Source organism: Tyto alba, unplaced genomic scaffold (assembly GCF_018691265.1).
Source record: "Tyto alba isolate M040663 unplaced genomic scaffold, T.alba_DEE_v4.0 Super-Scaffold_18, whole genome shotgun sequence".
NCBI lineage: Eukaryota > Metazoa > Chordata > Aves > Strigiformes > Tytonidae > Tyto > Tyto alba.
The window spans coordinates 9,732,748-9,753,666 of record NW_024881280.1 but is presented as its reverse complement, the minus strand read 5'-3'; the positions used below and the strand labels follow the sequence as shown (position 1 = coordinate 9,753,666).

Sequence of the window (20,919 nt, the reverse complement as noted above, 5' to 3'; positions counted from 1 at the left end):
GACCAGAACACGTATTACACACACACACACACACCCACACCCCGCTTTATTTAAAAATAAGCAACAGGCGCTACTTCGCAGGCGGCTGTGCCTGCAGGTGCAGGTCGTCATGGCTGGGTCGCAGTGCAGCCCGGCCCGAAATGGCGCCCCGCACTAGCGGGTCTGGCGCCGGCCGCAGCGCCCTCAGCCGCCACCAGCCCACAGCCGAAGGCTCCTCAGGGCCTCCAACCTCCCGTGCCTCTGCCGCCGGCAGCCCCAAGCGACGGGACTTGACCTCAAGATGGCGAAGCTCAGGGCAGGGTCGAGGCGCCGCATCGCCTGCCCCTAGCAAAGATGGCGGCCAGGACGCCTTCCTCTCCACCCCCCTCGCCCTTCTAGCCGACGCCGCTCTATGGTGTGGCGCGTTATTGTGCTGGCGCGGCGCGGGAGGGCGCTCTGGCCCTGCCACCTCTATGGTCGTGCGCGGCGCGGTGCAGGTCGGGCGGCCGCCCGGAAGGGGCGGGTCACATGACCGTGCGCAGCGCGGCGGTGGCGGCTCGGCGCGGTGTGGCGGCGGCCTAGCGGCGCCCGCGGCTTCCCCGGCCGGGCCTCAGGCGGCCCCGCGGCCTCTCCCTGCGTCATCCCCGGGCGCTGCTCCCGCTCCGCAGCCAAGGGGTGAGAAGTGGAACGGGGGGAGGGAGGGAGAGGGAAGTCGGCGGCGCTTCAGCCGCCTGCTGAGTGGAGGCCGCGCCCCCGCACCCTTAGGCCGTGACGGGAGGCGGCCCGGGCCGAGCGGGCCCGGGGAGGGGCTGGCGGGAGGGCGGCGGGGGCCTCTCGCTTCCTCTCCCGCCCAGGAGGCGTGGGAGCCCTTTCCGCCTCCCGGGGGCGGCGGGCGGCGCCGCGGAAGGGCGAGGGGAACCCGCCGCACGCTCGGGACGAGGCCCCTGCGCCTCTCGGCGGGGAGCGGACGATCCCGTGGCGGAGCTTTGCCGCCGCCCGAAACCGCTCCCCGGCCTGGGCCGGGCCGACTCGGACCGCGGGTGGGATTTTTGCTTTCCGATGTCGGGGAAGCGGGTCATGCGAGGAAACGTTTTGCGGCGGTACCGCGGCAGGGAAGTTAATGTCCTTCGAGTGGGCTGGGGTGGTCACCTCAAAACACGTGTGAGGAGCTTGTGCATAAAGGAATCGGAGTGATTCATCCCTGTCGGTTGTGACGTGTATTTGTTGGCATGTTTTTCTTATGATGTTTTTTCTCATTATATGGAAAGACTTTTGTCTACCTGAAGGAAAAGAGGGATTCTTGTTTAAATACAGAGAAAATCCCGAATACAACTTTTTTTTTTTTTTTTTTTTTTTTTTTAATGGGCTTACAGGAAGTGAAATCTTAAAGTTGTACAGCTCTCGGTTTATTCAGATTAAAATGTATGCACGTGCATTTTTAGTAAGGAGGGGGGCAAGAAAGCGTTGTTTCAGCTATTGCATCGGCATTTATGGAAGATGGTCCAGAAAAAATTTGAAGAAGGACGAAAGGACAGTTTATTACTTTCCCTGTAAAGAAGTGGCGTTGTACATAGCGCTTCACATATTTCTGCTTCTGTCTCTTGAGCACTCGTTTACATAAATGTTGCAATGCCACAGCCATGTTTGTGTTTTGGGAAGAGTTAATAGCAGAGTTACAGTGAAGAGTCAGTTATTTGACTGATGAGGGCTTTGTATGGGTGCACAGGCACAGAATTGGAAACTAAAAGATCCTAAAGTTCTGGTGATGGAGCTTGACTGAGCCCTAGTTAAAGGGCTTTCAGACTGAGGCTTTTGTTTGGATAAGCATGTTGCTTTTTGGGTTGCTTCATAGCAACAAATTGGAACGCAACTTAATTCTGTGGTGACTAGTGAACACTTTCTAGATCACCTCTGAAAAATAGGCTTGAGCAAATATTAGTTTAATTTGTTCAGGAATAAATATACTTAGAAAATATCTGATCTGTTTTATCTCTCCCCATGTCTGTTGTGTTTGACACTGATGCCTGCCTTAGCTTGCAGGCAGTTTCGGAGGAAACTGGAGGGCTCTATGAAAAAGTGGACATTTTCACTGAGAGAATCATCTTGAAATAAAAAGATTTTTCCTTTAGGGAGGGTTGGTTTTTTTTTTTTGTGAGAAGCAATAATATAAAAAGTATCTCAAATGACTGACAAACTAAGAGGTTATTTATTTTTATAACGGAATGGCTTAAAAATCTATAGGTCATGTAGAGACTGATGTAAAAGCCAGTGTGATAGCACTGACTTGAATAGGTTGGTTTACTGCATGTTTTCTTCAGTTGCTTTCAAAAATTCATTTCTCAGCTGCACCCATTGTATGACACAAAAGGTATAAAATATTTTGTCATAAATTAGAGGAAGTTATTATTAACTCTCTGCTGCCTAGGTATTGACACTAGAATCAAATGCCAAAACATTGTACAATCTTTAATAGGAATTACTGTAATTCTTAAAAAGCATGAAGAACATTTTTGTGTGAAAGCTTTTCTATAGGGACATTTCAGTGAAACATAATAACATGGATATACAAATCAGGTATCTTGGTATAACATCTCTTTAACCAGGGTGTTACTAAAGATCATAGTGTTACATACTTACCTTACATGTGGATTTTGTCAGGTGCTCTTGTAATAATCTAAAAATACGATTCTAATCAAAGCTGGATTATAGTTCAGTTTTAACAAAGTTCCAAACAAGTTTTGCACTTACTGCTCCCTTATTTTGGAGGTTAGCTAGCCAAACTATTTCATGCAACTTAGTCTAGAATAAGTGTACAGATTTTTTTGTGGTGCAGAGCAATTGTCTGGGGAAAATGTTGGAGAGAAGTTAAAATCAGAGAAAATGAAGTCAAGCTAGATCAGTCATACAGTCACTGCTCTTATGACACTACATGTACGTATTCTGAAAACACATTTAAATTTGTTTATGCACTAAGACTTCAGGATTTTTACAGTTAATTTTAACTTTAGTATAACAGCAGCTCAATAGTAAGTATTCTAACTGCTTCATGGGGAACCTCACTGTTTTGAAAATGGTTAAAATGTTTTGCAGGTTTTAAAATAGAAGTTACAGTGTGTAAACACAGAGATACGACGAGATTAATCCTGTGACACTGGTGGAATTGTGGTGCTGCCCTGAGTAGGTGATATAATTGTCAGGTTAAAATAAATCAGTTACCATTGATTTTTATTAAACTTACATTCTGTTTTTGACATATCTCTTCACCTCTTTATTAAAAAAAAAGGAATAAATTAAAAAAAAACAAAGGACTTTAAAGAATACTATGATTTTTTAAAAAATTACAGTGCAGCCAGACGAGTACAATCTTCTCTTATAGCCAGTCCCCTCTTAGTGGGACTTTTGGGGGCCAGCAATAATAAAGCAGCACAGGGCAGCAACGTATGAATGTCGGCGCCCCTTGTTTAGTAGTAATTTTGAGTTTTGTGTGGTCTCAGATACTGGAGTCCAGCATGCCCTCCAGCCAGCCCCATGCAGTCCTAAGTTGTGTGTCAGAGCTAGCCGGCTTCTAGCAGACAGAGCTCTGTCCCAGCAGGGCTAGCACCGGCTCAGCATTAACAAGTCTCAGTGGATTTTACCAAACCGTAGAGACATATGGGTATCTCTGGACTCTCTCAGAGTTTCAGAAGATTGGTGCAGTTGGCTCTGCGTGGTGTTTGGTTCCACCAGGACCTATTAACTCAAAAGAGTAGTGTGTGAAAGCAGCTGAACTCCTTCTAGGCCAAAGTTGAACCTGGAATATTATAGCTGTGATTGTGCAGCACTTGCTTTAGTTAATAGCTCGGGTTGGATTTGAGCTGGGCCTGCTTAAAGTAAGTTTAGGTATTTTGCCATCCAAGACATCAGTAATCTGCAGTTTACAAAAATTGCCTAAGGCCAGTAAAGCGTGCACATGCATTCCTGTGTTAACTTGGATCAGGAGTGTGCTTTTGAAGGAAGTCTCTCAGTAGTCCTCACTTGGGAAACTTTTTTTCACATTGGTTTCTACTATTCCAGTGGATGAACTGGGTTCCTTTTGGATGAAAATGTGTTGAAAAATGCACTTTTACCTGCAAATGGGCATTTGTCAGTGGGACAGACCTCCCCAAAACATGTAGTGTGGACATTAAAGGTCTCAGTTCCATCTGTTTTGATTAACAGACCCATTCCTGTTGTACTGCCCTGCTTGCGGGCATGGACATAGCCTAAATTGACTATGCTTTCAGTTAGAGACCTGACATAAATCCATCATTTTGGGGGCTGAAGATGTTGTTATTTCAATATTTTGAATGGCATCAGGCCAGATGCTCACTGCTTTCCCTACCCCTGTATCTTTGTGACCACTGTAACATCCACACAAATTAATCTGTCAGAGCTGCTAGTTAAAATGCAGCTATCAAGAATGCAGCTTACATCCGATTTCACTTGAGGTAATACCTTCGACAGAGGTTTTAAAAATATCTCAGGACTGTTTAGTTCCTTACTTACACATTTGCACATATTGGGGAAATTTGGTGATCACCATATACAATACTGAGACCACAGGAAATGTATCAGACACTGATCCCTGAGCTGTACTGGCGGGGTAGTAGGACAGGCTGCATGGAAGTTCAAGATACTGTTCCTGAGACTTCTACAAGTGTATTCTACCTAGACCCAGCTTAGCATCTTATAACTTACCATACCTAACCCACTGGTTTGTAATTGCTTACAGATTTGATGTCAGAGGCCCCTCTGTTGGAAGAGTATGTACATTTCTTGTGTGTTGTCTAGCTGCTGACAAAAGAAAAAAGTGTTAAGTAGTTCCCTTCATTGTATCATCTTGGCTGCTGCGACAAACTGGATACATCTTCTCTCTTCCAGATCTCTTGCTTCTCCAGTGAGCAGTTTCAATGTTGGTATCTGTTGATCCTCACAGTTTTCATAACGGAAACAGAATTTAACTGTTCAGTCCGCCAGTTTCACATTGGTAGTTACATATAGTAGCAAGGAAGAGACCGAGGCTTTCTTTAGGTCTGGTGTTGATCACAGGCAGCAAAGGTGCCTAGGATTGGTCCGTGCAAGAATTAAAGTCAGTAACAGGGCAGCTTTCTAGCTGCTGTGAAAATAAGTGTACAAATATGGAAAAAAAAAAATAAGATCAGAGTGCTTTAAGTAAAATCGGTTGTCGAAGCCTACAGATAATGGTGTGTTTCCCATCATCTGACTAGAAGCTTGAAAGACTAAATTTGATCTGTTCTTACAGTCTTGTTCCTTTTATGCAGTAACAATTACTTCACTGACTGCTAAATCTTTGCTTTTTTTTTTTATTTCAAGTTTTAAAAACCCCAAATTTGCCTCCGTGCGTATGTAACATCCATTGAGTACAGTATGTTTCAGCATCTTTTATTTCAAACAACTGTTGCACCTCTTAGTCCCTAAGCTTTTTTTTTAGCTTCTCCAAAATGGTGTCTCTGACAAAGTGCCTGTCGGAGAAAGAGAAGGGACTGTGCACCTACAGGCAGCCTGGAAAATTGCTTTCCCAGTGGTTCTTTTTTGTTTAACAGACTACTCCTTAATGTCTTCTGGACCTCAGATGGTGTAACACTATTGTAGCCTGTTTAGTACCATCTCAGACCCAATAGCTTATTGCTCTACTGTTCTGCCCCAAAACAGCTTTGAATTTCATCCACTTGTCTGTCAGCGTGGAATATAGATAAGGACTGAGAGCCTCAGAGATCTTAGTTTCCTGCCTTTCCTGGGACTGTTGGCTATTTTTTGGTGAAAAAGTTTCAAATGGTGATACCAAGGCAGATAAAGGAGTTTGGTTCCCTTCCACACCATCCAAGCTTCACGTTGTAGAGGAGTGTTGGCTGATGTGCATGTAGTCTGTAGAGACAGTAAACAGTGTTCTTCCACCTAAAATGTTTTGTCAGTACGCTTCTGCTGCTTTTTCTTGCCCATTCCATATTTAAAATTCAAGAGTAACAGAAAGGAGGTGTGTTCTAGGGCATATGGATTCTAAGGGGAGTGAAGGGAAGGTTTTATGTTTGCTATATTTCATACAATAATCTTTACTGAACTGTTGAAGGAATGCTTGCTTTTGTTCTCATGTTTCTTCTACCATCTTAGACCTTGTGTTACAGGAGCATTTATCTTTTCTCTTGGTTAGATGTTGAGGAATGCCCTTTGGGCCCAATTAATGAATGCCATTATCATGAACCTCTTGTAAATGTGACTGAGTGAATTATGCTGTAGGGTCATTTAAGTGTTCTTATACCAGAATAAGTAAGTTGTGATGTTCAGAGGTATTGCCAAATACATTTGTGTTTCCCTTTCATCTTCTCTGGTCCACTATATACATTTCTCTCTCATAGTTGTTTCCAGGCTCTCTGGGAATAGTTTTGTTACATGATTCTCTTACTATAATATTTTAGCTCTTTCAAATATGTCTACTATTGTAGTAGAGTACTGATACTAGTTCTTACTTCTGGTATTTAAGGCTGTCATTAACTGCTTGCTATTGCACATGCATGGAAGACACACCTCTGTCCAGCAAAGCTCATTTCCTCTTTCTTGAGTGTTCAGTGCCAGGAAGCTGGGGAAAGTAGTTTATAATCTACAGGTCTGTTGTATGTATCAGAATTTTTCTTATCATAACTCTTTTTCTCAAGTCTGCCTGCTTTGATTTTTGACTTGTGGTTGCCTGTTTGGAAAACTATTGCAGGGAAGATACGGTACTGTAGGTTGTAAAGCAGTCTGTACAGGCAGGCCATTGAGAAACACAGATGTTTGCACAGACAGCTACCTGGGCTCCCGTTGCTTGTAACGTGGTGTCTTTGTGATTTGTATCCACACAGTCCAGTGGGTTTGAAGTTCCTCCAGTGCTTCCTCACTGCAGTATGAATGCACCTATATGTTCAGCAGTAATACTGGTGACCAATTTTGTTTTTACTGGAACTGAGGGCCAACTTTTTTTGAAGACTTCACCATGTAAGGTTGCTGAGATAATATTGGAAGCAAGAATACATGCCTCACTAGTTGTGTTAAGAGTGATCTTGATTTTTTTTATTATCTGGTGTTGTCCGTTACAGGGTCAGTAATACACACATAATAATCATCTGAAAAGCAAATGATGTTAAAACAACCTTTACTCTTCATGGTAGTGTACTGACTCTCAGCTCATGGGCTACAGTCCAACTTGAGCTCTAGAAGATGTGTGAACTGGGAAGTTAAAAATAGATCAGAGAACCCTCTTCCAAGCTTTTAACTGTCTCTGTGCTGGAATTTGGAAATCCTGTTAATGCTGAACATCAGGATGTGTTAGTTCTTTCTCTCATCTTGTTCCCCAGCTGTATTGTGTGTGATCATTTATTTTACAAGAGAACTGCTTGCCTTACTGAAAATGTATTATAAGATTACTTCTGTTTTCAGATACTGCAAAGATAGCTTTACTTTAAAGAAGTTGTACAAACTGTTAAATGATGTTTAATTCTCACTCCTTGTAAACCATTGGTATGAGGTGCCAGATACAGTTTTGTCTTTCACCTCATTCTGAAACACTTTCCTAGAAGTGCTGTTTTTCATTGTGGAAGAAGACTTATACTACATTCATAACCTGGGGAAAAAGAGTAAAAATAGTTTCCGTTTGTAGTTAAATATCCATGTAAAGACTTAAAATCATTATGGACACTTAGCATTTGCACTGCTTTTGTAATTTCTGTTTGGGAACTGACTACTACAAGTTTCCTTTTCTATCTTTTTGTCAGATTGTGACTGGAAGAATGTCTTTTCCACCTCATTTGAATCGCCCTCCTATGGGAATCCCAACGCTTCCACCAGGGATCCCACCTCCACAGTTCCCTGGCTTTCCTCCACCTGTACCTCCTGGTAAGTTATGTAGAAGTAAATTTCCTTTTATTCTGAATTGCATTATTTACTAAAGTTACTGGCTCTTAATTTATTTCAATAACTGTGATTCATGTACATTGCAGTTGAGTTTCTAGTTTTCCCACAGATCACGTCATGTGAGCAAGTTCCTTTTGGTCTACCAAAAGCTGCTTACTTCTGACCAGAAAACAAACCATTAGAGTCAATACCGGACTTTGTCTTGGACCTTTGTTCCGAGGCTGAAGCTAGGTGGTGAATTTTGTTAAGGCTAAGTGTTCTAAGAGCCGCTGTTTTGACAGCAGACCATGATTTTCAGTTACTTTCAAACAAGACGTTGTAATAGCCTTTGGAAACACCTGGATACACTGAGTGTGCATGGTGTGAAAATATAGGAGTAACTTTTAGAGAAGGTACAACATTTTGCATTGGTTTTCTCCGCTTTTTTGTAAGCCCCCCTTTCTTTTCTTCTGCTTCTTCCATACTTTCCTCCACACATCTTGCAAACTTACTGTTTGTTCCTCGTTCCTTCTAATATTTGCAAAATTAATCCCACTTTTTTTTTCCTTTGTTTATCTGTAAGATCAGCCTCTGTTTTTTGCGATTACACTTGAATTCATTGGTCTGGAACCACCTTCTTTATGTACGTTGCCGGCATAGATAACAGTAACTGAAGGCAGGAGACCACAGAGCGAGTGGGAGAGAGGAATACATCAGAGAGTTACCCCTTTAAAATTCATCACAAGGGCTGCAGAAAATAACTCCTGTCTGTATGGTCTTAAGCTGTGTTGTGCACAAGTGTTTTGTAGACAATAAAGGCATTCAAAAACCAGATGGCTGAACTCTGGAATGGTTTGTACACATCCATTCATCAGGCTAATCCTTACTTACATTAATTTTTCTAAAGTTTTTTTTTCCTGAGATTCATGAGACATTATCTATTTTTCTGCTAAAGGCAGAGTTCTTGATTAGGTAGCATTCTGCCATCAGAATTTTCAGGTAAAATTTTAAAACCATACCTTTTATTGTTTGCTAGCTCCAGTTTATATGTACTAGTGTGAAAAACACCAAATACTTTTAAAAATAACTTTCTGAAGAATATTTCAAAATGCCTGATATGAGTTTCTGCTCTGAACATTTGCTTCTTAACATGTGCATCAAAGATCTTTTTGTTCTCTTGCTGTGTTTGACTTTTTATATAAATAGTCTTGTTCCAGTATTAGTAATCCAAACAGTATGTAGAGTGGAAGAGCCTGGTATTAGGTGAGAATTAAATTTTTCTCTACACACTAGAAATATGATTTGCCTACCTGTGCAGATAGCATATTTCAACACGTAGAGTATATGGATCTTTCATTTCTTAGCACAAGTGTATTAATAGGGTTGAAAATGCCACAGTGACTTTATGAAAGCTTACTCTGAAGTGATTCCATATGTAAGATCACAATTTTAGTGGCTTATAATGCTATCTTTAGCTAGCTGTTTGGCCAAAATTTCATGTTCTAGTTACCTTAGCTTATAATTTTTTGAAAAGGTTCAGCTATAGCAGTTTGCTTGTGTAAGACTGAAGTTAGGAAAAGTGTTTTGCTTTGCTAAAAATACGGCTGTTAAAAATAAGAAGTTTTAGCATTTCCATCTCTTAAGTGTGGAAGATTTGATAAGGAGGTGATCCTGGTAACTCTTGCCATCTCTGAAGATTATGGTATACCATTAAGATGTATAAAATTATGGTTGGTATGTAAGAAATGGTGTGGTGGGTCAGACCAGCAGTCCATATAGCCTGATGCATTGTCTGGACAGTAGGAATACAAGGTGGTATTTAGGGTGGGCACGTGCACATACCTGCTTTATGATTCTGTTCCCTCATATAACTGTAGTGTTAGGGATGTTGGAGTATGTTCTTTCATTTTTCCTTTACCTTTTTCTGGACCCGTCATTCATGAACATTCTGATACTGTCCATCCCCACTGTCGCCTCTTGAACCAAACTTAAGAAGTTCATTAACGACTGTGTAAAGTGCTACTTTCTTATGTCTGTCTTTAAACTCAATGCCTACTTAGCATCCCACTCCTGCCCCAGTTCTGATGTGGGAGTTGGGTGAGTTACATTTTGTGGTTTTGTACAACTCAGTCATGTTCCATGTCTTGCAGACCTCCACACTTGAAGAGTCTCAGCGTAGTCTTTCCTAATAAACCAGCTGCTTTAACACTTAAGTCATGCGGTTGCTCTTCTCTAAGACTGTGTGCTGTTCCTGGACTGCAGAGACTAGGTCTGTAGGCAGTAGCCAAGGCATAGGAGCACCAGGGTTTTGTATAGCAGCTAAATGGTACCTGTGGTCTTGATTATCAGTATGTTTACTGATGATGCCCAACATTTTAGTGGATTTTTCTGGCTTCTGCTGAGCATCGGGCTGATAGTTTCAGAGAACTGTCAGTGATAACACTAGTATCTTTACTGAGTTGTAACTTTAAAATCCCAGTTCAGCATCTTGATAATTATAATAGTTATAGAGCTTCACAACCAGAGTTCTATCTTGGAGTAGTTCCCCTGGTCTGTGAGATGCCATGGTGCATTAAAACTGAGAGCATGGGAGAGCAATACACCTTTTGATTCTCTGAATGGTTTGGAGGGATAGGAGGTAGTATGACTTTAATATGAAGGGACTGAAGAAGAGGATTGAGTGATGGAGAAAATAAATGATGGAATCAAAGCAGAACCAGAGTGAATGAGGAGAAAGCTGGAGAGGGTGTCTGAGGAGGTGTGTTGTTTCAGGACTAAGCACTGGAGAAAGTGGGGGAACAAGTCCATGAACAGTAAGTTGCAGAAGTTTGGTTAGGATTTTATGAATACAGCAGAAAGAAAGACGAAGGAAAGGATCAAAAGAGAAGGATTGAGAGTGAAAGATGAAGAAAGATTTTTGTATAATGAAAAAAGAGATCTAGGATTCTTGGAGGGTATTTCTCTGAAGAATGTGAGATTGACTTGATTGTTCTTGAGTCTCAAAGTCTTTACTGGCCAGAAAGTAGTTTTGAAATCCATTCACTTAATATCTTTAACTTCCTCTAGCAGCTGGCATGGAAGGATAAATAGCCTTTATTATGATATTGGCTCACATGATAGTACTTAAAGTTGCCAGTGAATTTAGTAGTGGGAAGGAGGGTATTGCATGGTTTTACTTGATTAAATACTGCAAATTAAGTTTTAGAGACTGCCAAGTCAAGTATTCAGCAGGTAGGGAGCTTCTGGATTGAGGGTTTTTTACGCTGCCTTTATAAAACTATTCCATAAATAGCAGCTTGAAGTCTGGTGGCATTTTCTATAGGACGTCATCCCTGAGCTGTATGCAGAATCGATTATACTATAAGAATTGAGCAAGTCGGGACTGAGATTATTGCCTGTAGGCCTCTAGCTGCTTTTGCTCTCTGTTTATGGAATTCCCTGCCTCATCCATCACAGGGCTATCTTCTAGAACAGTACAGTGGTTTGAATGTGCCTTGAAAATAGATTTGTTTGTCACAAAGTTGAAATGGTAACATGTTAAAAGTGACCAGGATGGACGTGGTATGTTGGTGTACTTGGGCTGTGCTTGAATTCTTAAGGAATTACTGGTAATCAGTACTGTGAAATTCTTATTTGACCAAAATTGCTGTCTGGTTTGGAAATCATGTCTGTGATCAGTTTATTTTTATTCATCAGTAATCTCAACAGGGCAGACTAATGTTAATGTCTTGTCTTTCTTAGGGACCCCTATGATTCCTGTACCAATGGGCATAATGGCTCCTGCTCCAACTGTAAGTATTACAATGGGGATGAGACGGTAGCAAAATAAAATGGAGAGTAAAATTTAGTGGATGTCATCAGTATTTTTGTTTTGCTCTATTCCACTGGAGTTCATACTATGAAAGGAAATGCTTCACTTTAAATGCAACTATTATGCAAATTTTATGCTAATTTCTGACCTAGACAAAATTTGAAATAATATCTGGAGCTGCTAGTTGCAAAGGTGAAGTGATTACTGTTCTTGCAAGAAGATGTACTTCTCTCAAATACAATGATTTAGGCTTTGCCTTTGGGTCACACGTGGCCTTCCTGTGCAATACAGTAAGTTCAGTTAGATTCCAGGTCTCTTGCTTTTGAGTTTGTTGGCCTAACAGTGCTCTGGAGACATCACCTCATCCAGGTTTCTAAGGCCATCGTGCAGGACTGCTGAGTTAGATAGAAAGATGTGGGTTGGCAAGCTTACAAACAAGCTCTCTTTCCCCTTGTTGGAGGGGAGGGAATAGTTGCCATGTAGTATGTATCTATGGAAGAGCATATGAGAGAAGGAACTCTTTGTCTCACTAATTTCTAGTTGGAAGGAAAGTTTGATTTATGGGGTGGAAGAAATCACTCTCTAAGATATAAAGGTTATTTCCTGGCTTCAAGGTGAATTACCATTTCTATGATTTTGCGTAAGTGAAATCTCCCCAAAATTGTATTATCTGTTACAGGAGGATATGTTCATGGTAACCAGTATATTTAAGACAAAAATACTGGAACAAATGCATTATTCCGTTTACTGATTAAAGTAAATTTTAAGTGACACTTTTAAAGGGTGTTTTGAGAAGAGGGACTTGGTGCATATGTATTGTTAAATCTTAGATGGAAGGAGAGGGGTGCAGCACAATGGAACATATGATTGTGCCTGTCTCTGTACAGTTTTTTACAGATGTTTGCTCCTTAACCCAAAGAGGCTTTGGGTTGTGTATTGATTAAATAAAGCAGTGTTTATTCACTCTAGGAAAGCTTTAAGACTGTCATATGTCCATTGAAACCTTTTGAATCCAAGTTACTCTTCCATTTGCAGCTTGCTTTTTACACTGTTAGGTAAGGTACTTCAACTTCCAGTGACTCAAATGTTGCAAATTAATTACTTGTAGAAGAAATAATACCTAATGTTACTGTATGCTCACCTTAAGACCTTCCCGTAGCCATGTTCAGGTACACCTTTTTTCTCCTGTCTGTCTTTGCCAGAAAATTGCAAATTTTATTGTGTTTTATAAAGTGTTAAAGCCTGAACCACTTTTTGGTGTATCACTCCATAAGCCTAACTAAGGTTCATAGAAAAATTTAATTTTTAAAAACATGTGCATCCCCAATTCTTTCATCTTACGGATTTAAATAAAAATACAAACAACCCAACACCCTTATTTTACACCCTCTCCTCTTTCTAGGTATTAGTTCCTACCACAGTGTCTATGGTGGGAAAACATTTGGGAGCCAGAAAAGAACATCCTGGCTTAAAGAACAAAGAAAACGATGAAAACAGCGGTCCCACTACCACCGTTTTTGTAGGCAACATTTCTGAGAAGGCCTCAGACATGCTCATACGGCAGCTTTTAGCAGTAAGTACAGTAGAATGCTTGTTAAATTTTATCCCTGGCTAACGGATGAAGTAATGACCCACAAACAGTGGATTGAAACTAAAAGCAGAGCTAGTCCCACTCACTGGAATAGCAGTCCATTATGTGCAAGTTTAAAGTCAGTAAGTGAAGAGTACAGGTTTTTTTTAAGCTGTAGATGTCAGTGAACAGAGACATATTTTACTTTTAGTAGTGTCTACCCTTTTTACATGTTATCTTTTGCAATAAGTGGTTAAGTTTTTGTAATGTGTTGAAATAAACAATATTTAGTTAATAATGTTTATCTTTAATGCAGAAATGTGGCTTGGTTTTGAGTTGGAAGAGAGTACAAGGAGCATCTGGAAAACTTCAAGGTAATGGTTCATACTTTTCAAAATCTCTAGTCAGACTCTTGTATTTACTACCTGGCAGCTTTTAAAATGTCTGACACATTGCTATCCTTAATACTTTTACATTTTGAAGATATTGTATATGATACATAACTGCTAAATACTTCCTAGTAAAGGACTAGTATTTTCTGTCCCTGGAATTGAGACAGAACAAAAAAAAAATTGAGAAAGGTTAAATGGGAAAATGTGTTGGGGGCCTAATTTTGCTCACCTTTCTGTTCTGAGACTGAATCAGGAGTTTATAGACCATCCCTGGGAAAGGTTTACCAGTTTGGACTTAACCTCCAAAGGAGAGTATTTGCAACACTTAATAGTCTCTGCCATTACTATGTGTTATCTTTCTCTCTTAAGGAGGTTTTCCTGATGTAAAATTTATCTTCCCTCCCTATCAGCAAAGTGAATTATTGGTTCAACTGATGTATTTTTTCTTGTGACCTTTATCCAGTGGATACAGGAAACAATTTTGGTTACTATCTTTTGCTGTTAGTATTTTCATATCTTCCCTCGGTGTTTTGTTTTGTTTTGTTTTTTAATTATTTTTTAAGATGTAACTCAGTTTCTTCAGCTTTCCTAGAGATCATTCTTTGTTTTATTTTGTTCTCATAAGGTGTTTTTTCTCAAGTACAACTTTCTGTAACTGTTGTGCAGAACCTAGTTTGAAATACCCGTCTTTAGGTTAACAATGAGCTGTCAATAGATATCGTTAGTCTTCAGACAATTGCACATCCACCTGAGATGTCTTCATACAGACTGTATTCCTTAGTTAAGACAGACACATCAAAAGCTTTACAAACACAATCATAGAATCATAGGATGGTTTGGGTTGGAAGGGACCTTTAAAGGTCATCTAGTCCAACCTCCCTACAGTAAGGACATCTCTAACTAAACCAGGCTGTGCGGAGCCCCGTCCAGCCTGACCTTGAATGTTTTCCAGGGATGGGGCATCTACAATGTATGTATTGCTTTCACCTTATTCACTAGGCTGTTAGTTATATCAAAGACTAATGCAGTGAGGGATCTTTCTGACTTTGTAGGAAGTGTGTGCTGCTGGTTTTAAAAAAAACAAGTGCCAGTGTTCTAAGTTTATTGATTCAAAACACTTTTTTTACACAAAGTGAATTACCTGAATAGCTTTAACACCTTTCATTTTAATCATCCATTTCAGCCTTTGGATTTTGTGAGTACAAAGAACCAGAATCCACACTGCGAGCACTGAGATTGCTCCATGACCTCCAGATTGGAGAGAAGAAGCTGCTAGTCAAAGTTGATGCGAAGACAAAGGCTCAGCTAGATGAATGGAAAGCAAAGAAAAAGGCTTCTAATGGGGTATGTATATAATGTGTGACGTGTTATTTTGGCAGGATGGCAATGTAATGTACTTGCTAGAACAGATTGTGAGTGTGTCTCTTAGTTCTTATTCTTGTGTCTGCCCTTAGTTTAGTTTAGGATTTTGCCAGAATCACATTAATGAGTCTGAAGATAAATTGAAAGGCAGTGAAGTGTAAGCTTCTAATTCAACAGCATTCAAACGTATCTGTAAGCTACAACTGAATCTTTAGAGTTAATTCTGTAATTCATTCTAAAGTGTAGTAATACGTGCTATACCTTATGATTCTGTCACTTCATTTTTGTTTAGAAACTCTTAGGAGTATATAAACTGTAGAAGTAATTGTTACTCTGTCAGAATCTGTAAATCAGCTGTCTGAGGAGAATTGGAGTTTCTTTCCCCTCCACTGATGATCTTCTAGAACAAAGTAATGAAAAGGAAATGAATAGATAGTTTGATACAAGATGCAGTTATTGGGCAGTGGGCAGCTTACAGAAATTTAGTAGATGGGGAAATTGGTTTTGTACCATTCCTTTCTAGAGGTAAGGATCTGTTCTGGAATAATCGCAGGTAGGCTGAATTCATGTGAACTACAAAGAGTTCACTGACAGACTTGTGTTAAAATGATTTTTATCTATTTCTTTGCTAAAATAATATATTTCACATCACAATCAAGTTGCTGGGCTTGGTCTCTAACTATTCTGAAGTTCTGCATATGCTTTAAGATAGTACTTAAAACTATTTTCTGTAAAATGAAAGTAAGAGGCTCTTGTTCAGAAAACTAAAAATACTAACCACACTGTAGCAGATAAATTTTTTAAAATTCTAATTTGGAATTTTTCTTATAGGTATGTAAAATACAGTGGAAACAGAAGTACTTTTATTTCATGTAATTTAGCCAGAAGTAGAGGCATAATGATGACTTGAAATACTTGACACGTTTTTGACTGTGGACCCAGTGTATGGGATGAAATGCAGTGGCTCAGTAAAGCTGAGTCCTGACTTCATGGGGTTTGGGTGGAGTAATGTACTAGTGGTTAACCTAGGTAAGGGTTTGATTTGACTGCCACTTTCATGCCAACGGGAAACAAGGAAGTATGGAATCACCTAGAATACTGTGCTTCACAGCTGATATTATAAACAAGCTTAAAGTATCAGTGGGGTTCTTGTACATCTCTCATTAATTTTGTTTTCTGTGAGCTCTTGTGAGTTACAGTCAATCCCACAGGATTGATTGTAATAAAGCTGAGGGATACTGTTTGTGGCTTTGACAAATACAACAGTATGTGCCGATTCCATCGAATTGTAGAGTGAGGTTAGCTCCTAATGGTTTGGGGTTTTTTTGTTTGTTTGATTGGTGGTGCAAAGAAAGGCTGTGAATTGACAAGGAATACTGATGAAGAGTATCGTAATCATGCTGCTTGTGATTCCTTTCATACCATCATTGGTGTGCTGGTGCCACTCAGATCCAAAAGTTGCAACTTTTTTTTTTTTAAGAAATCAAACATGTACACTACAACACAATTTCTTATAGAGACACACCAAGCAAACTTTATCTAATTAGCTCCTCTCCCTGACCACGTCTTCTCCCTGGACCTCTTCAATTCCACTCCCTGTCACTGCCTTCTAGCTCTTTTCAGCCTGCTTCTCCTTGGCCTGTCAGCCTCTTCAGCTCCAACTGAATCCTCCCTTCCCCTCATTCTTAGCTGCTGCTCCATCAGACCCTTCCCTCCCCCTCACTCCACCCACCACCTATCGCTGGACGGGATACCCAGCTGGATTCTCAGGTGAGATTCCATTTTTCTAAAAGATTCAGGGGATCAAGAGGTGGGCTACCTTGCTCAGTATGCAGATCATTGTTCTACCCTTTCATGTAACATTTAGTGAAATGCACTTCTTTGTCTGTGTTTCCTTTCTGCCCTGCAAGGTGGAAGGGGGCAAAAAAATGCAGAACTACAAAGTAATTGAGCAACAATAAGAAAATGTTTGCTGTGCAAGGAATATTTTTCCCATTGTAAGTTGCAGCTTGAAAGTTATAGGTAGACATTTGTATTGCATGGCACTTAAGTGGAAGACTTTGAGGAACTGCTTTGAAATTACTTGAAGTTCTGGAGGATACAAGGCAGAAACTTTTGACTATGAGCTGGACTATAGTGATTGCCTGTCTGTGAGTGTGCGTGCGCTTTCTCTTTTCCTGTCTACCACCTTAATCACCATTTATCTGTTTTACTTTGCAATCCTACACTTGCTCTTTGCAGCCATTCCACATGTAAAACTATGTGGTCACTATGATATTACCAGTGTGAAAAGATATGACTAAAATAATGCAGTTCATAACTACTTTAGGTGATGTGGTTTCTGTGTGTTTTTTTGTGTTTTTTTTTTTTTTTTTTAATAGTAAGTGCTGTAGGGGCATGAATATGATGATCAAAGGTGAACTTCTGAAATAAAACTAATATTAATATCACTTTGTTGATTCATGTTACTTTGCCATTTTTCCTTAGAACTCCAGACCAGAGACGACAAATGATGACGATGAAGCACTGGATGAGGAAACGAAGAGAAGAGATCAGATAATTAAAGGGGCCATTGAAGTCTTAATACGAGAATATTCCAGCGAGCTCAATGCCCCCTCCCAGGAATCTGACTCTCACCCCAGGAAGAAGAAAAAGGAAAAGAAGGAGGACGTATGTGTTTTGATTTTGGACAAAACAGATTTTTCTTCAACTCACCTTTATATAATGGCCAAACCTTGTGCAAATACTTTAAACCTAAACTTCTGATGAGAAAACAAATCAACAAGCATTGATGTCAGCAGCAGCAGTTTCATTTTTTTTAAGCTGAAAGCTAGTCAGTTACAGACACCATCCCTTCAGGATGGTTTAGGCTTCTAAGCACCTAGACTTCTTGGCACAACAGGTTTGAATCTGGGCAGGACTGAACTGACCTTTCATCCCTCTGAAGGTGGAAATACTGAATTTAGTGCAGTTTAATCTGTATGTGCGTGTAGGGTTTTTCAGATGAGAATTTAAAAAACAACTGTAAGTGTTCCTGCATACTGTCCATCTTCATTGAAAGATGCCAGGGCGCTTTTGTAATGGCAGGAATCTGCTCTGGTAGTTTTGACAAAATTATTCTTCTCTGCTTAAAATATGCATTTCTTGTAGTGCACCTTGATCCAACTGGTTTCAGCTGTCTCCCCAGATGTGAAAGCGCTTCATTAGTTGTATATATGTATACCCCACAAACCTTGGAGGGATCCTTCAGGGATGAAAGGCATATTGTAATCTTCCTGCCTTACAAAATCACTTTTACATGCATGTCTCAATTTGGCTGGATTTGATCAGCTGGATTTCATATATTGTGTAATGCAGAAAAAACCCTGTCAAGCAGGAATGTATGTTCTGGTTTAGACCTGCTTCTGTGGATGACCTTTTTATGGATTTAAACAAACTGGAGAAGGGGGAATAAGAATAAGCAAACTCAGACTTGGCTTTTCCAGCCAAGTTTCTAACCATGGGAAAATGGGCTTTCACACCTACCATTCTGCACCTAATATGAAAGAGATTGGAAAATTGCTTGACCAAGATTTTTACCCACCTAAGTCTTCTGCAAAGTACCTATTCCAAGGCAATAATGCAGTTTCAAATGCTTATGGAGTTTTAAGTGTGGTGCAAGAAGCAACATCTCCCTTGGGGAACGAGTATATCTTCCCCACAATGTTGTTAGCCATGGTTGACCTGAGGTATAAGAGTGCTGAGCTGAGAATTTGTTTTTCTTTCCTCTCCCTCCTTTTGGGAGAAGATGCTGTCTTGGATGAGAATTTACAAATGAGTCACTGTCTATTGCTGTCAGCTGTATTTTTTTGTTACAAGCACTGTTACAATGTGTATTGTCCTGTGGGTACATATATATAAATATATATATGGCCATGAATGATTCCAGGTAGTTAAACATTGTAAGAGACCATTGCGGTCTTGGAAGAGCTGGGTGCTAAGTATGTCCCTGCAACAGAGGGATATTCTGCTGGCTCTGTATGATGTAGAATTTGACTATTCTGAGCTAGTCAAGTAGACAAATAAGCTCTTTCTAAAAACATAGCACTTGTGGGTTGAAATTACACCCCACCATCCCTCCCATACTGGGAAGGAGGAAAAGAAACTTGAAAGCTGCCATTTTTGGCCTCTGTGGATAGAGGTGGGAGTGAAGAGATGGTCCTAGCTCATTGCTCTCTTGTCCTTAAAGGAGAGGGGAGAGAAGGACTGTGGAGGGTGGGGGGAAAGGGAAGATGGATGCAGATATATTGTTGGGGGGGCCGGGGCGGGGGGGACTCACCAGCTTTGGGGCTGTCGTCCCCTGAAGAGCTTGGTGTGAAGAAGACTCCCACTGGTGTTAGCAGCAGAATCTGTTAGTTCTGGATGAAGGCATGACTGATGTGGGGGAGTTGAAAATGTGTGCGGGGAACTGAGAGTGAGTGGAATCTGGTTTTCAATTTCAAGCATGGGGGAACCTCGCTAATTCGCACTAACTATCAGTTAGTAGGAGCAATCTACCAAATTTTGCGAATTAGCGAGTAAATAAAATCAAGACATACCCACCGCAAATATACTGATCATTTATATTGGCAAGTGTAGCTTAGTCTTGTTTATGATGCTACCATAGCATACTAATATCCTGTAGTACACTTGTAATTCAGTGAAGTCTTACTAATATGAGACCTCACAATGTATCTTAAAGTAGTTCAGAGAAGGGAGAATTAGCGAGGTTCTTCTGTAATTTTGTTGAATCAAAGAAATGACATCACAGCAATACAATATTGCTTTGTAGTACAAACATACAAAACATTGTTTTTCAGAGTAGTGTGCAATCTATTTTTAAAAAAAAAATCTCCGTGGATTTTTCCGCAGATTTTCCGCAGATTTCCAGTGGCCCCACTGATACCTTATCCACTCATCACCAAGGTTCGTTTACATTGTAGGTTTTGACAATGACTATGTTTACTGCTAGTTGCCAGATTTGTGACTCTTGTCCATCTGATTTTTATTTTTTTTTTTTTTTTTTTCACTCATTAACATCAGACTGTCAGGTTTGGTACTGCAGAAGGACTTTATTTATCTCTTGCAAGACTGGTTGAAAACTTCTAACCTTCAGCTTTTCTCTTGTTCTCCTGTGTCTGTACAGATGGCTCTTAATGCTTTTCCTCCTGTCCCCCTTGTTTTTTAGGAGGATATAAATGCTATAGAAATGGAGGAAGACAAAAGAGACCTGATATCAAGAGAGATCAGTAAATTCAGAGACACACACAAGGTAGTATTCTTGTTTTTGCACTTGATACAAATTAGGCTTTTTCAAAATCCAAAAAACCACTATTATAAAATTTATCAGTACATTGCAATATCACTTAAAATGATGTTTTTATGAGGTTTAATATACATGTAGTTCTTTACAAGTCAAAAAAAAAGACAACTACCACGTTAAAGTGGCCCTTGACATCTTTATGCTAAGATTTTGATTGCTACTGAGTATTTTGCAGTCTTCTCACTTTACCATGAATAAAGGCAACTTAAGTTTCTACACATACATTAAGTCAAGATATTTATAACTAAAGGCTAAACGGGGCTGCAGTATAAGACATACACTTGAGTGTGTTTCTGTAGGTAGATTTGTAACATAATCCAAGATATTGTGAAGAGTTGAAAGTTGAATTAAATTTAAGTCTTTTATTTTAATAGTTCTAAGTTAAGAGTGGGGGAAGATTAAAACTAGGTCAGTGGTTACCAGACTTACCAAACTTTAGATGCATGGAAGAACTGTAAATTCCCATAAAGCTAATCTATTCATTGACCCCCACCATTATGATAGAGATCATATGGTGACTAATGCAAGATGAAACTCACAGCTTGGAAAGTAACATGGAATA

The 20,919-nt window shown here is 40.1% G+C and overlaps 1 protein-coding gene across 2 annotated transcripts in view; it reads left to right on the top strand.

Annotated features, from left to right (window-relative positions):
* The first annotated feature begins 509 nt into the window (after positions 1–509).
* The window catches only part of RBM25 (RNA binding motif protein 25), a 34,279-nt gene continuing 13,869 nt past the window's right edge, over positions 510–20,919 (top strand). The window contains exons 1-9 of one of the 2 annotated variants that reach the window (XM_042790832.1): positions 510–654; positions 7,764–7,884; positions 11,623–11,672; positions 13,095–13,265; positions 13,579–13,636; positions 14,838–14,998; positions 17,504–17,686; positions 19,907–19,960; positions 20,223–20,306. In XM_042790832.1, coding sequence (XP_042646766.1) covers positions 7,779–7,884; positions 11,623–11,672; positions 13,095–13,265; positions 13,579–13,636; positions 14,838–14,998; positions 17,504–17,686; positions 19,907–19,960; positions 20,223–20,306 — 867 coding nt within the window. In that variant the 5' untranslated portion in view covers positions 510–654; positions 7,764–7,778. The remainder of the gene's footprint in view (positions 655–7,763; positions 7,885–11,622; positions 11,673–13,094; positions 13,266–13,578; positions 13,637–14,837; positions 14,999–17,503; positions 17,687–19,906; positions 19,961–20,222; positions 20,307–20,919) is intronic. The other variant, XM_042790833.1, reaches the window with a different exon arrangement.